General features: G+C 35.1%; 1 protein-coding gene across 1 annotated transcript; it reads right to left on the minus strand.

Annotated features, from left to right (window-relative positions):
- LOC109715582 lies at nucleotides 1,387-17,130 on the minus strand. Its single transcript, XM_020240675.1, has 2 exons — nucleotides 16,445-17,130; nucleotides 1,387-2,231 (listed from the first exon to the last, which is right to left on the minus strand). The coding sequence occupies exons 1-2, from the start codon at nucleotides 16,961-16,963 to the stop codon at nucleotides 1,566-1,568; spliced, it is 1,185 nt and encodes a 394-aa protein (XP_020096264.1). The 5' UTR covers nucleotides 16,964-17,130; the 3' UTR covers nucleotides 1,387-1,565.

Below are 17,339 nucleotides of genomic sequence, written 5' to 3' on the forward strand. Positions count from 1 at the left end.
CAGTCCAGAAAAATCTCAGTTCGACTAAGCTAACCTCAACCAAAATCTGTAATTCAGGGCTTCGTGGATTCCTCTGGAAGTCAAGAATCCAGCAAACCAAGTTTCGTCGAAATCCGACCTTCCTACGTCGCGCACGAGCCAAAATACTGGAGGTCGTCGTTGAAGAACTGCAGAATCAGCACTCCATCAAGCTGGATCAATGGAAATTTGATGAAATTTGAGGCAAATCCGAGGGTAGAGATGCTAAAAGAGGCTTCTCTATGAAGAAGGGAGGAAAAGAGCAGCAAAGAGGCGCATTCCATCTATTTATAGTGAGTTAGAATAATCCAAAAAGCCTCAGGAACTCAAGCTGCTATCCAGTGTCCCTGCAGAAACGGGCGTTTCTGGGCGCCCGGAACCATGTTCTGGGCGACCAGAACATCCCGACTGCACAAACCGGGCTCCTCGGACTCTCCGCTCATGGTGTGCTGCGCCCGTAAATGGCTCCGGCGGAACTCACCTACCGCCTGCCACGCGTCGAAGCAAGCGATATTCACGATGTCGAATTTTCGGACCCACATCTGGGCGCCCGGAACATGGAATCCGAATTGGCTTCCAGTTTCAGTTAAATTCAACACTCAGTTCTGGGCGACCCTAAAAATGTTCTGGGCGCCCGAATCTGGCAAAACTCCAGTTTTGCCTATTTGAGTGCGCCGAGTCCAATTCTGCATCCAATTCGTGCAGAATTGACTCTGACTCAGTCCGACACTCTCCAGAGATGTCGACTAGTCACTAATACTGAAGCCAATCCTATCCAAAGATCAAGAACACTACATCCTAATGAAATAAGGATATGAATGAATTATATGTTTCTTATTTATTAAGAAACATACTTCTAACATCCTAATTGATATTTCTATCCTTATCTCTATGTGAGAATCAGGATATCTATTCTTATCTTTATCTCTTTATAAGAATTAGGATATTTAAAATGATCCTGATAATCTATATGTATGAACCTTTTTTCTCTGCGATCTAGTACTTAAGAAAAGTTAAACTGATTTCTTCCTTCTTTTCTCCGCATTCTCTTTGAGATTTTCACCTACATTTTTGAGGTTTTGGAGGGTTTACGATAGTGGAGGCTCTAGTAGCCTTCCACGATCGATGATCAAGCATAGAGATCTCGACATGACGTTCAATCAAAGATTGAGAAGGTTGTCGCAGATCTAGGAGGCTGTAAGATGAGTACGATGATCCGACAAGTTCTACTGCTGGAACTACAGTAAGTATGAGGTTTTATAATAGTAGTGTTTTCTCGCTTTTGCAAACACTTCTAAATATTCATTAGTTGCCCATCTAGTAGTATTCAGAAAATTGGGACACTACCATTTACAACCATCTTTACAAAGCCAAAGAGAAAAAAAGACCAAGTATTTATTATTGTCTATAAGTAATTAACAACACATCATTCACTACAAAGCAAATTATTGTCTGCAAGTAATAACACACATCGTTCACTACAAAGCACAAGCACAATAAATAGAATAAATCAGCACCAACAATAGCAACATGGAGATACGCAACTTCTACTTCTTAGGGATTGTCACACTTATCATCATCTCAAACACCCCTTTGATATCCTTGTAGGGTGACATGAGCACCACCAAACCTTCATTGTTAGAAGAAAAGGATGAAGGAGATACCATATGGTATGACACATGAACCGGCTTATTCCCTTGTGTTAGTGCCAACTCCTTAATCCCAAACGGGTCCCATTGCACCACCTTAATAAAGTTGTCCAATTGAAGATCGATGGCCGGTGATGGTTCCTCTACCCTTGTGCATGATTCTATCCTCAAGTCCTTGGGAACACCATTGCCGTAGTTGATCATGAGGCAGAATTTGTCCACTACTTTACCGTTGACTCTCTCTGTAGCTTCCTTCAGGCAAGAAGACGCGATCGCCTTGTAGGGTAATTCGTTTCGGCCTTCATTGTAAGATATTTTGAATAAAATAGTGGCAGTACTTGCAGCACCAGAATCAAAGGGGATAGATTTAAGGTACTTGGGGCGGGTGGGCGTCTGGTAGTGGCCAAAGTGGAAAATTGAGTTTTTCATAAAGAGGCCTTGGCCTAGCATTTTGGTTTGAGTTTCCACCGATGATTTGAGGAATTGGATTAAAAATAAAGGGTCGGCTAAAAGGAGGCTACAACTGATTCCAATAGCGTATCCATCCCCTTGAAATTGTGTCACCTATAAAAATAGATAAATAAATGATTAAATGATTAACATAAATGAAAAGTTCAGGTGCATTAACTACCTTTCGGTGTGATACATAATGCCACTTAATTGTACTAATATACCAAGATAAGAAATTAGTTGAGAACTTCCTTGCATAGACCACATGCACAAAAGAAGTAACTTGTGTTGTAACTTTGTGCATATGTATATGCACTATGTACTTAAAAAAGTATTGATACAAGGCATGCTTATATGCCTATGTATTTCTTTCTTGATGATCATACAAGTGCTGTTTGCAAGATATTAATGCAAATATTAGAATGACTATAAATTTCAATTATGAATGCTACATATTATATAATCATTATTTAGCGCAGTTGATTGCTATTCTTATAAATACATTAGATATTTTTCATATTCCAAATTATATCCTATCCTAGAAAGTACAAGAGGATAATCTGCACTTCACTTTTAGAAGACAAAATTCTACAAAAAATAATTATGCAACTTTGAACTTCACATATGAAAGTTAACTTCACAAATAAAAACTTTACGTTTTATGCATGTCATATATATTGTATCTAATTCTGATGATAATTCTATAAATTATATTTTAAAAACTTTATTTATTTTGTAAATAAAAAGTGCATACGATATTAATGGATTTATTTGTAAAAAAAAATCTATTATTTTAAATATAAAAGTTACCTAGAAGGATAAAACAATCAAAAAATTTGAGCTGATAAAATTTGAAGTAGAATTATTTTTGCAATTTTATTTTACTCTATGCGGATTTACTATCTAGTTTTTAACCCTTTGATGAAAACTATAGGGTTAGAATAATAATGGTCCCTTAGAGTTGAGTGGTGGTCACCCCAGGGTTTAGTGGTAGTTGGTGAAATAGTATTAATCTAATGGTACAAATAATTAAAGAAGTAAATCTAACAGCTAAAGCTGAATAGCCAAAGGTTCCAAATGCTATTAATAGCATTCTAGCTCAATTCTACATATAGAGTTGGACTGGATTACTATTAATAGTATTTGGGCTCTTTTACCATCAAGTTACCTTTAATGAAAATTTCAGGGTTAGGATGATAGTGGTCCCCTAGGTTGAGTGGTAGTCTCCCGAGGGTATAGTGGTAGTTAGTGAAATCGTATTGATCAAATGGTCGAAACAATCAAACTAATGGCTAAAAATTGGATAGCAAAAGAGCCTAAATACTATTAATAGTATTTCAACTCAAATCTACCTATAGAGTTTCCTAGAGTTCCCTAGGGTTAAGGCGTGGTCCAGCTCAGTTTTTAACCTCTGGATGAAAATTGTAGGGTTAGGATGATAATTGAACCTATGGTTGAGTGGTGGTCTCCCTGGCTTTAGTGGTAGTTGGTGAAATGGTATTGATCCTATGGTAGAAATAATCAAAAAAGTAAATCTAAAAACCACTAGACCCTGGAGGACCATTACTTAACCCTAGGGGACCACTATCTTCTTAACCGTATTCCAGCCCAACTAAATGAGTTGGGCTGGAATACAGTTAATACTATTTGGGCCCTTTTACTATCCAGTTGTAACCTTTGGATGAAAACTGTAGGGTACGGAAGATAGTGGTCCTCTAGTGTTGAGTGATGGTCGCCTAGGGTCTAGAGGTAGTTGGTGAAATAGTGTTGATCTAATGGTAGAAATTATCAGAGTTAATCTAACAGCTAAAAACAAGATAGTAAAAAGGCCCAAATATTATTAATAGTATTCCAGCCCAACTCTACGGGCGTGTTTGGTTCACTTTTTTTTAACCTTGGAATCCAAATCGGAATAGGCGAATCCGTTTGTGGGTGTTTGGTACGTGGGAGTCCCATTCCTATTCCGATTCCCGAGTGGAATGGAAATCCCCCAGTCACCTCTTTTTCCAATCCGACCTCCTAGGCCGGATTGGAAGTTGAATCGGGACGAAATGGATATTTATTCAGATTAAATTTATTTTTTCAACATTTTCAATTAAAATATAAGTTTAAATTTAGAAATTAAATATATAATTTTAAATTTTAATTTGAACTTGAATTAAAAATTAAAATTTAATCAAGTATTTTGAATCTAACTTATGAATTTGAATTTAAATTAAATTTTAATTTATATAAAGTTTTATTCAAATTTTATTTAAAACTTAAATTAAATTTATGAATTCAAATTAAAATTTAGACTTAATTTTAAGTTTGAATTTGAATAAATTGAAATTTAGTTTTATATTTTGAATTATCTACTCAACTTCAAAGTTTAATTTTTTTAAAAAAAATAGATTTAAAATTTTGACATTATTTCAAAATTTTGATGTAAATTTTCAATATTTAATTTTCAATTTTAATTCAAATTAATATATTATAAAGATAAAGCTAGTATAATAATTTGATTACGTTTTTTATATCTACCTAAGGTCCTGAACCAAACACCAACAATGGGAATGATTTATTCCGATTCCGATTCAGGTTGTGAATCAAACAGAATTAGGTAATGAGTCATTCCAATCCGATTCTAGCTTATTTCGATTCCGATTCTGATTCCGATTGCGACTTCGAACCAAACGCGACGCCCTATATGTAGAGTTGGTTGGAATGCTATTAAAAATATTTGGGCCCTTTTGCTATCTAGTTTTTGACCTTTGGATAAAAATTGTAGGGCTAAGATATACTAATCCCCTAGGGTTGAGTGGTAGTTGGTGAAATAGTATTAATCCAATAGTAGAAATAATAAAAAGAGTAAATATAACGACTAAAAACAGGATAGCAAAAGAGCCCAAATACTATTAATAGTTTTCTAGCTCAACTTAATTACATATAGAGTTGGCCTGGAATACTATTAATAGGATTTGGGCCCTTTTAGTATCCAGTTTTTAACTCTTGAATGAAAATTGTAGAATTAGAATGATAGTGGTCCCCTAGGGTTGAGTGGTGGTCCCCCAAGCGTTTAGTAGTAATTGGTGAAATAGTATTGATCCAAAGATAAAAATAATCAGAGTAAATCTAATGGCTAAAAACTAGATAGCAAAAGGGCCCAAATACTATTAAGGGTGTGTTTGGTTCAAGTTATCCTAACAGGATTATAGGCAATCCTGCCAGGATTACCGTGTTTGGTTCATCCGCTATGTAATCTAGTCGTTAATGTAGCATTATAAATCGAGCAGGATTACACCGAAAATATTAACGAGAGGGGGGTCATGTATCTTGCATTACTGAAAACCGGTAATACTACATATTATGTAAAATGACAATTTTACCTCTAACTCTCGAAACCCTTTCAATACGTTATTTTTAAAAAAATATTGTTTGTAAACAGTAAGAAAAAGTTTACGAAATATGGCTAAGGGCAATTTTGGAATAGACTATACTTTATTGTCCAGATTACTAAATTTTATAAACAGAACCAAATATAGTAACGCTATAAACACTGCAATCCAGCATTACATTACTGTATTAAACCAAACGCACTAATACAGCATCAATAGTAATCTCATTTAGAAATTCAAAATATCTGGATATATCAAAATACTCTGTAATATTACATAACTCGAACCAAACGCGCCCTAATAGCATTTCAGCTCAACTCTACATATAGAATTGGGCTCGAATACGATTAATAATATTTGGATTTTTTTACTATCCAGTTTTTAACGCTTGGGGGAAAATTGTAGGGTTAGGATAATACTGATCCCTAGGGTTTAGTGGTGGTCACCCTCGGGTTTGGTTGTAGTTGGTGAAATAGTATTGATCCAATGGTATAAATAATCAAAGGAATAAATCTAACGGCTAAAACTGGATAGCAAAAGGGTCCAAATACTATTAATAGTATTTCAGCTCAACTCTACATATAGAGTTGGGCTGAAATACTATTAATAGTTTTTAGGCCTTTTTACTATCAAGTTTTTAACCCTTAAATGAAAATTGAATAGTTAGAATGATAGTAGTCACCTAGGGTTAAGTGGTGGTCCCCCTAGGATTTAGCATTAGTTGGTGAAATAGTATTGATTCAATAGTAGAAATAATCAAAGGAGTAAATTTAACAGCTAAAAATTGGATAACAAAAGGGCCCAAATACTATTAATAATATTCCCGCCAAACTCTAAATGTAGAGTTGGGCTGGAATATTATTAATAGTATTTGCGCTCTTTTACTATCCAGATTTTAACCCTTGGATAAAAATTATAGGGTTAGGATGATAGTGGTCCCCAAGGGTTGACTGGTGATCCCTCCAAGGTTTAGTGATAGTTGGTGAAATAGTATTGATCCAACAGTAGAAATAATCAAAGGAGTAAACCTAACGACAATAAATTGGATAGCAAAAGGGCACAAATACTCTTAATAGTATACCAACTCAACTCTACATATATAGTTGGGCTGGAATACTATTAATAGTATTTGTGCCCTTTTGCTACCTAGTTTTTAACCCTTAGATGAAAATTGTAGGTTAGGATAATAGTAGTTTCTTAGGATTGAGCGGTGGTCTCCCAAGGTTTAGTTGTAGTTGGTGAAATGTTATTTGTCCAATAGTAAAATCATAGGAGTAAATTTAACGACTAAAAACTAGATAGCAAAAGGCCCCAAATACAATTAATAGTATTCCAGCTCAACTCTACATATAGAGTTGGCTTGGATACTGTTAATAGAATTTTGGCCCTTTTACTATCCAGTTTTTAATCTTTGAGTAAAAATTATGGATTTAGGATGATAGTGATTCCTCTAGAGTTGGTATAAGCGTGGTGGGTCCTACAAGACGTCTGTGTGATGTTAATAATCAAATGTATCTTTAATTAGTTAAATAATTTTTTATAAAGTAAAAATTATTAAGAACTTAATAGACTGGTTGTGATTTTTTGTAATTGCTGAAGTAATATATTTTTCACATGTATTGAGGTTATAATTCAGCATAATATTCTTTTTAATGAGGTTTACAGGAGAAAAATTCAATCCAAGGTTGGCGATAAGTGACACTTATTGATCGAGCAGTTTTTATACATGGAACCCATAATAACGCGCCTGGATATTAAGATACGTTTGTGCCTTAATACCATTAATTTTGAGAGTGGAGATAAATAGTACAAAGTTAGTGAGAAGGTTTAATGTTACTGGTAATCATTAGATAGAGAGAAGGTCGCAGTGTTAACTAGTGTCTATTTTAGTGTATCTTAGATTACAGTGAGCACGAAATTTATAAAATAAAATATATGAATCTAATAAAAATCATAATTTTAGGTTATGTGTGGAAAATTAAATAACAGAATTGTATAACTTGAGTGGAGTAAAGGTTATTGAATGGTATTGATGGAGTCCATTTCAATGAAAAAATTATTATTACTACACAGTACAATACACTATATAAAAGTTTTGAAGTTTCACCAGGTGTAGTTAGCAGTTTACCAACGCGATCAGTGTACTTTTATGATACATTTCATGTGTGTTGTTTGCCTTAACGTTTTGAATACACTGATTACAGTGTTATAAATACAGATTAGTTCGATTATAGCTCGGATGCGATGCTGTAAGTTGAAGACTGTATGATATAGTGACTTTAAACTCTAGCAGTTGAACTACTCTATTCATACCTGCAGCAACCTCTGATCTTAATGAAGATGATAGTTATATGCATATCTCAATATTTCATTTACAGTCCGGACAGAGTAAACTGTTTCCTTGATTTCATTCTCAATCTATGGTAAATGATGTTATGGTTCATGAGTAAAAGCAACCAAATGGAAGTGGAGGTCGAATGAAGAGGTAGTGATTTGTCATCATATGCTATAACAAGAAATCTACCACCAAATGGAATTTGCAAAGAAGAGAAAACGGCATTTCCCCAAATACAAATGAATATCATGGTCCTAAGCGAAGATATCAATGAGTCAGGCCATTAACTAAAAGTATCATAACTTTATCGGGTATAAAATGATCAAATTGTATATGAGCGATACAGTGGTATGGGATTCATGAACCCGGTCTATGCTCATTATCGAAGAGTTCTAGATTTTGACTGAGTGAAAACCCATTAATAGAACAATCAACAATGTATATATAGTTATGTGACTATATATAGAAGTAGCACCGAGAGAAGACTTTAACCGACTACCAAAAGGACGCATGGAATGGGATCCTAAAGGGATAACTTCCAGCGAGATGATGGTAGCGGAGACAGCGATTGTAGTTACCTCGTATAGAAAGCCGGTTATGTCTATAGGTGATTACTCAATGGAGAATTTTGAATAGCCCAGTGCGAAGGAGTCCGAACCAAGCAGAATATTAACCGAGAACTAGGAATGAGCAAGTATTAACTAATGTAAAATGAGAAACCACGCTAACGATACATCCTAAAAGGATAAGCTACCAATGGTTTTATCAAAGTGCCCAGTCCCAAGTAATGATTGAAGAGATGGTAATGCACTATGTTGAGGTAGGGGTGAAATTCCGAAGTGATGACAGTAAACATTGTCTCTTTAGGAAGGCACGGTAGCGGATTCTGCTTCATGGATGCCTATCCGGTTTCCTACCGGGGCATTATGAACAAGTTGAGCGAGAAGGGTTGGAGACAACCGTTGGATGTTTCTTACATATTAAGGTGCAAAAGGACAACGGAGGTGAGTTGGCGTGTGTTATTCACAATAGTTATTGAATCATAACTGGGTGAAAAATGCGATCAAAAGTAGATCTAATGGTTGTGAAAAGCTTGGTATTAGCACCAAGCTGCTTCGCATGCTATTAATGATAGTAGTCCGGTAATGATATATTAATATATATATATATATCTGTATATATATATATATTATATATATATATATATATAATATTATAGCGACGAGAGAGAGAGAGAGAGGATTGATGAGAGAAGCAGAGAGAGAGAGGTCGATTGCCGGGGAGACGAGATGAGAGAGACGCAGAGAGAGAAAGAGTTGGGTTGCGAATATATTGGCAGCATTTGGCTTTTTGCTATAAGTTTTTAAACATTGGATGAAAATTATAAGGTGTTAGGATGATATTAGTTCTTAAGGTGAGTGGTGCCCCAAGACTTGAGTGGGCCTAACTGAATTATAATATTAATTTATAATCCAATGTATTAGAAATGAATCAAAAATAATTGATACAAAGGCATAAAAACTGATAGCACAAAAAAGGACAAATATCTACTAATAGTATTCTTAAGCCCGACCCTCTTATATAATATATATGGCTGGGGCTACTATACTCATATGAGCTATAGAGCCTTTTACTCATGACGCTTTTTCGACTCTTCAAATGAAAAATGTTGCTGTTAGGACTGAAAAGTGCGTTACGCGTCTAGTCCTGTTGATGTGAGGCCCCTAGCGTTGAAGGTGTGGCTGGTTGGTTGAATAGTATAATCTAACAGGGTTGAAAATGATTAAAGAGGTAATTTTTAACGCGCCAAAAACTTATGAGGATAAATCGGCCTCTATACTCATAAGAGTATAGGTTAGCCTCCTCGTCTCTTCTCTCTGCGCCTCTCTCGTCTCTCTCTCTCTCTCTTCTCTCTCTCCTTATATATAATATATACTCTGGATAGAGCACCGCGAAGGCAAGGGCTGCGGGGCTCGCCAGTTCACCGCCGGCGGCGAGCCGTCTCCCTGTTAGCCAATCGGCGAGCGGTCCTGTAAACCTCGCGGCTTAAGGTTGTTCATGTATAATGATATCGTATCGTATAGTATATTAGTATGGCTGGGGGCTACTATACTTTTATGCAGTACTAGACGCCCCTTGTATCATTAAATTTGTTAACCGTTATATTGATGGGATGTGTGGTAGGATGATGATGGTTCCTTCACTTCTAGAATGATAGTGGTCCCTTTAGGATGAGTAGATACGTTGGTTGAATAGTATGATCTAACGGATGAAAATGATCAATAAAATAAATCTAAGGCCCGAAACTTCATGAGTCATAGGGAGCTAATACTTCATAAAAGTATAGTAGGGCGGGCATAAATACTGGGGTGGTATCCTATTAGTAATATAATTGAGCTAGAATATTTTTAGCAAAGCACAACCCCTTGGTTGCTTCTGCCCGGGGTTTCTATTCTCTGTGGATTCTCACTCTTTGATTAGTAATAGCCCGTTGGATGAATAAAGCATTATTCGTCTACCAACTATCACCATCATCCCAACACATCCTTCCATCCATATTGGCTAAAAATTCAAAAGCATCACTCTTGATGTTTTGAGAGTATTCTAGCTCAACTCTATATATATATATATATAATACGATTATGGTATGTAATATGTATTATATATATATAGTATATATACTATATATAATATATATATGGTATTATATGTAAATATATTATAATATTCTATAATATGCTATATAGTAATATATATATATATATATATTATATTATATTACATATGTATATAATATATATATACATAGGTTATATATATATTTATATATATATAATATATATATATATATATTTATATATATTGTATATATATATAATTTATATAATTGTAGAACTAGGCTGGAATCACTATTTAATCAGCACACAGCTATTTGGCTGCTATTACGCTTTTTATAACCTTTGAATGTGAGAAATGTGGAGTGGTTAGGATGATGTAGGCCGCCTAGGAAGTGTGAGGATGTTGGTTTGAATTAGGGATAATCTAACTGGTAAAAATAATCAAAGGTTATAATCTAACGGTTTGATTTGTGGAAAACCGAATTAGCCACCAATCCTTTAGTGTTTCCAAGATTTAGTAGTTCTAGGCGGACTCTCTCGTCTCTTTTCAATTCTCTCTGCTCTCTGGTCTCTTCTCCTCTCTTCTCTATATATATATTTATATATATATATATAATATATATATATACATATATATATATAAGCCGGACGCTCTCTCTCTCTCTCTCTCTCTCTCTCTCTCTCTCTATATATATATATATATATATAGAGTGAGGCTACTATACTTCTGAAAGTACGGAGCCTTATATATATATAGAGTGAGGCTACTATGCTTCTGGAAGCACGGAGCCTTCCATACTTCCACGTCGTTTCCATGTTGCAACTTTCGAATTGTCGATCGGCTCTGTTAAACTTAATCTAGAGTATTTGAAGTACCCAGAAAATAAATTATTCGATTTTTCGATATTATTTGCCTAGTGAACGAAGGGGCTCAAAATCGACGGCTGAAAATAAAAATCTTATAAAACGTGATAATATAACATTAAAATTTTAGATCAAAGATATTGATCTTGTTTTATATAATATAAAGAATTTGCTACCAAAATTTCACGTGATTTGGATATTTCTATGCCGTTAAACTTGCAAACGGCTTACTACGACCATTAAAATTATTGATTTTGAGCCCCTTCGATCACTAGGCAAATGATATCGAAAAATTATAAAAGGTACTTCAAATACTCTAGATCAAGTTTAACGGAGCCGATCGACGATTCGAAAGTCGCAACATCGAAAACGACCTGAAAGAACGAAAGGCTCCGTGTTTCCAAAAGCATAGTAGCCTCTTATATATATATATATATATATATATATATATATATATATATATATATATATATATATATATATATATATGTGAAAGGTGTGACGCCGACTTTCCCAGGGGAATGATGAGGGGGGTCACCAAATTATGGATACTCGTCTGCACGCTTACTATTTTAACTCTTTGAGGTCTTAGCACACCCAAATGCCTTAAGCCGGGTTTTAAGAGTTTAGCCTAATGTATATTTCTATATAGGACTATTCTGGGTTCTTCAAATCTCCCCCTCTTTAAGCCCTGACGTCCTCGTCAAGGCTTCAGACTCACACAATACCAGGCGATGTGAGACGCATCTCGCTAGCCCGTCATCCAGACCCAGTGCTCTAGCGAGACTCATTACATTCCGGCTGGGAGTATATCGCAGTAATTGGCTCTGATACATCACTGTGAGCCCCGACTTCCCAGGGGGTCACCCATCCTAGGACTACTCCCGTCCTAGCACGCTTAACTCTCTTAACCTCTTGGGTCTAGCCACCACCCAAAATGCTTAAGCCGGGTTAAGAGTTTAGCCCTATTATATCTCATATATAGGACTATCTGGGTTCTCACAAAAGGTGAGGTCCCACGACATATGTGGTTAACATTGCTCAAAATACGAATGGCAGAGCCATCCAATAATATATGGAAATAGAATTATCATTTTGGGCATGTTTGGTTCGTACATTTTGGATCCGGAATAGAAATCGATTTGATCAAATTCTGCTAATTTTGTTTGGTTCACAGGAATCAGTCTGGGACTCCCATTCTGGATCGGAATGGGAATGGTCCATTAGCTTACAAATTGATTCTGGTCTCCAAGCCCGGATTGAAGTTTCAATTCTAAGCCCACACTCACCTTTTCCTAAGGCCCAGCCCAACGTTTCTTCATGTTATCCATCCTTTCTCTCCTTGTAGGCCTGTACCAATCTCTTCCCTCTTTTCTCATCATTAAAAAAAAAAAGTGACATATCATTCTTTATTATAATTTTCACTACAACAGAATTTGGTTATAGGGACACATGTTTGGGACACTTCTGTGTAAGTGTCTCATTTATGCCAAAATTTTTTAAATAATATACTAATGCCTAAATATAAAGCCCAATTCAATCAAAAATAAAATGTTACACTACTCAACCCACCCCATCCAGCCCGTTTGGCCCGATTACAAACAGAAAAGAAAAAAAAAAAATCAATTACCATCTTCCCTTCTCCCCTTACTCAATCCACTGAAATTCTACTGAAATTCTAGACGAAAAGCCCTTTCCTCTCCTCCTCCTTCGTCATCGCAGCAACGAGGTAGAGTTCCGGCGGTTGCTAAATGCTTAAATAAGTGTTGGTAAATTAGCAGCACTCTTTTTAGCTTATAGCGACACTCTTTAACTGTCACTATATACCTAGCGACCCCACATATAGCAACACTTTTTAAAAGTATCGGTAATTTAGCCAGCAGCACTTTTTTTGACCTATACCGATATTTAAAAGTGTCGCTATGAACCATTTTTGTTGTAGTGTTTATTCAAAAAAATTTATGCATTTTTTTTGTAATTTCTTGTATAAAAATTTTTAAAATTAATTCTTTTTTTTTGGCATAGCTCTAACTTGAGAGTACTATTAATTTTTTTTTTATAAATTTTAGATAGTTTTATAAAATTATATTTAAAAGTAAAATTAGTATTATGTTATTCTATTATTTTTTTACTTTGTATCAACCAAATAGTGAAATAAGAATAATTCATTCCAATTTTCATTCCAGAAATAAACCAAACGTCTTGAGGGAGTGGGGCAATCCAATTGTCATTCCAATTCATTCCTATTCCATTATTTATTCCAATTCCACTCTTGAACCAAACAAGCCCATATATGTAGTGCGGTTCTTTAAGGGCCCCTTTTTAATGAGATTTTGTCAAGATAATTTGATAAATCATCTAACACTCGAATCTTAAATGACCTTTTCAATGTAGAATGTTTTTGTTCGAATCTCAACACCACATCAAGATAGCAGATTTATAGAATGCCCAATAAAGGAGAACGAAGTCTTCCTCATTCTTTTATTTTTTTTGGTATATATGTTCAAAAATAATATAAAATAATTAATGTAGGTAAGGGGATATTGGAGTGCTCATATATGCCTCTTTTGCCTTTTCCAATTATTGGAAGACATTTCTAAGTCAATAGGATAAGGAGATAAAGGCATATGGAATTTCTACCATAGACACAGATGCAGGTAAACCAAACCCCAACTAACAGGAACTAATAAGGCTTGCTTATTACTATGACAAGCATGATATAGACTTCTCAAACATGTCAATTACTTGAAGTTTGGCCGTTGCATCTCAAATAGTATTTCTTTGGCTGAGGCTCTAAAATTCATTCAATCTACGTGTCAAATTGTTTTGGAAGTAGCCAATTCATGAAAGGTATCAATAATGTTAGCTAGAGATTATGCCTTCTTTTCATTGTTATATATTGATTTGATCCATGCACCAAGTTCATGGAAATTAATTGGAAGTCTAAATTAAGTTGGGCGTTAAATTGGACTTGGCCCGGTTTAATTCCTATGTATTGCGCCCAATTCAAGTTGGCTCTGGGGTAGAGTTACTAGAGTAGGATAAGGATAAGAATTCACTTATATGTATATGTGAATACCATGTATACACATCACGCATGGTACGGACGAATTCAATATAGACACTTCACACTTTTTAATAGATTAGAGGTGACGGTTCCCTTTAAGCCGTATACACAAGTGCAAATTACTACAGAAGTGCAAATTAATAGATTACAGGTGACGGTTCTCTTTAAGCCGTATTATTATTATATATACAGTTGAAATTAAATTTAAATTTAATTATTATTACAATCAGTGAAAATTAATATAATAACTAAATATTAGTTAATCTTAAATATATTCACAATAAAAGAAAGAGATATTCATAATGGTGTCTGTGGGCCGGGTCGGGTCTGGATAGTTGATATACTGTATCCGTATCCTAAAAAGAAATTAGTAGAAAAAAAACATATATACCCTAATATTTAACTTTCGATCGGATCTGGGTCTGGATACTTAATTAAGTTAATAATATATCCATCAAGTTTATTTGAGTGGGTCTGAGTAGTGACTACCCGTATACTATCCGCCTTAAGATCGGATTTGGATCGGATATGGGTCGTGTCTAGATCGGGTATGGGTCAGGCCTGGATCAAATATGGACACCCGTATGCATATATTTTTTATAGATTTTATTAAATAGTTTATGGACAAACCATAAATCTCTCATTATAAAAAATTTCCATTCTACTTAGTTGCACCGTCTAATAAAAGTAGTTTAAAAGAAAGATTCAGGGTTAAACAAATAAGGAGAAAATAAAAAAATAAAAATGTCCCATTGAAATACACTGAGACACTTCGTCTATAAGTCCTATTGAAATTTATCCCTCAATTTTAAATTTTTTTTATTTACTATCGGATATTTCACTAGGTCCCGGTCTAGGTCCGGATCCAGATCCAGATTTGAAAACTCTTCCAAACCCTACCCATTAAAATGTCGGGCTCGGGTTGGGTCCAAGTCGGATATGGATATAAAGTATCCGGATCGATATCCGAAACTTTAATGGTAATTTTTTTTACCCATATACTATTTATTATTTATCAGATCTAATTCGGGTTCGGGTAGGATCTAAGTAGGGTTTGGATTGAATATGGGATATCAAATATTTTGAACGGTTTTAAATATTAAACTATATAAAAATATTTAATAAAAAAATATTATTAGAAAATAATGAATTAAAAGTTTATTTCATTACGTATTTATTTCCAGTGATTTATATTCTTATATTTATATTTCTATTCTTATCATTGTATTTTTTAAGACGGCTCGGTGGAGAAACCGAAATTTAAAATAGGTATTTTTATACGTAGTATAGATGTAGATATATCTTAATACATCACGTGCAGACAATCATTTTTAAAAGGCAAATCAAATTATTTGAATGGTCAGAAAAGTGAAACCAAAATTTTTTTTCAATTTAGATAATTATTTTCAGTGATCCTTATATACGTATAGTTTTCAACATGATGAACAACCTAGTTGCACCAATTCTAGTGGTCAACCTCATACACGCTTGAGTAAATGAGAGAGTAGAACAAACTGTTTATTTCCAGAGACTTAAACTAAAAGTGAGAAAACAAAAACGAAAACAGAAGCAATGAAATTTGAGCTCCAGATGTAAACGGTAATTTAAATACGGATTAATTTTATACAGATTTCTGTAAATATAGTAAATTATAAATATAAAGTTCAACTTTCATACGTTGTTTCTATAAAAATTCTAATATTTTCTAATATATCCTTAATTACCGTTAGAATTCGTTAGAAAACTTTTAGTTAACCATAAGTTAAATATATATCTAATTCTGATTAGTTTATGAGATAACTCGATATTTTTATCATTTTATATTATACTGTTATACCCTTTGGATAGACATATTTGTACTGGTAAAAATGATATTTTATTTAAAATATAAATCATTTTGTAACGGTAACAAGATAGAAGGACAAAATTAAAAATATTAGAATATTTATAGCGACAATATATAAAAATTAAATTTTATAGAAATATATATTTATAGTTCAGTATATTTGCAGGGACCTGCATGTATTTAACCCCTTAAATATATACATTGATTCGTACGTACTGACCTGCATGTACAACAAAGCAGAGTACTCAGGACTCTCGCCATCTACGTCCACCCAGTACGCCAGCGGCTCTTCCTTGTCTGCCTCTGCCGCGACAGCCTCCAAGAATTCCGCCATGCTGACCTCCGTCACGGCGGCGTGCACGATCCGAACCCCGGCATCGTTCAGCTTCACCTCCCACTCTCCCTCTCCCTCCCCGACACCAGCTCTCCGAAGCCGCCCCGCGAGCTCCGGCATCTCCGCCAGCGCCGTGCCCAGCGACTCCTTCATCCACGCCGCCACTGTCCACGCCGACTCCTCCTTCCCGGCGCTTCTGTAGTAAAGTACTATGCGGAGGCGGCTCTGAAAGAGCGGGGCGGCGTAGGCGTTGGCATTGGCGTTGGCATTGGCGTTGGCGTTGGCGTTGGCGGCAGCGGCAGTGATGTGGCGGAGACGCCGCGCACCGGGCTCCGTCACTCGGCATGGTACTGTCGTTTGTATCCCCTCGATGTGGAGCTCTTTCGGGAGAATTCGACCAGCCATTAGAACACAGAATTCAAACTACGATGTTTGTGTTCCTTTTTTTTTTTGTCTTATTTTTTTGGCTTTTTTAGCTATATTTGATTTTACTCTTTTTGGAGGGAACTACAATGAAGGGCGATCGAGGAGATTGAGTGAGGAGTACTTGAAAGAAAAATAAAGAGTACCGCTGGGGGGAGTTATCAGTTATGCGAGTTGGCTCGTGCAGTTGAGCTAATAATTTATAGGAACATTTGCATAGTATTTATATTTTTTTGAGAAAGAGAACGTAGAATACTACTCGTTTTATTTATTTTTTTAAAAGAATATATATATTACACGAATACTGAGACTTTCTCCAAGATTCGATTCGGTAGAAATGCATAAAGATCCCTCAACT

This window comes from Ananas comosus, linkage group 9, assembly GCF_001540865.1.
Source record: "Ananas comosus cultivar F153 linkage group 9, ASM154086v1, whole genome shotgun sequence".
Lineage (NCBI taxonomy): Eukaryota > Viridiplantae > Streptophyta > Magnoliopsida > Poales > Bromeliaceae > Ananas > Ananas comosus.

What these genes read in the sequence shown, in the direction of transcription:
- LOC109715582 (XM_020240675.1), bottom strand. Translation starts at nt 16,963, where the DNA reads ATGGCTGGTCGAATTCTCCCGAAAGAGCTCCACATCGAGGGGATACAA. An exon ending in CTGCTTTGTTGTACATGCAG is followed by an intron (nt 2,232 to 16,444) that starts GTCAGTACGTAC and finishes CTATTTTTATAG; the next exon opens with GTGACACAATTTCAAGGGGA.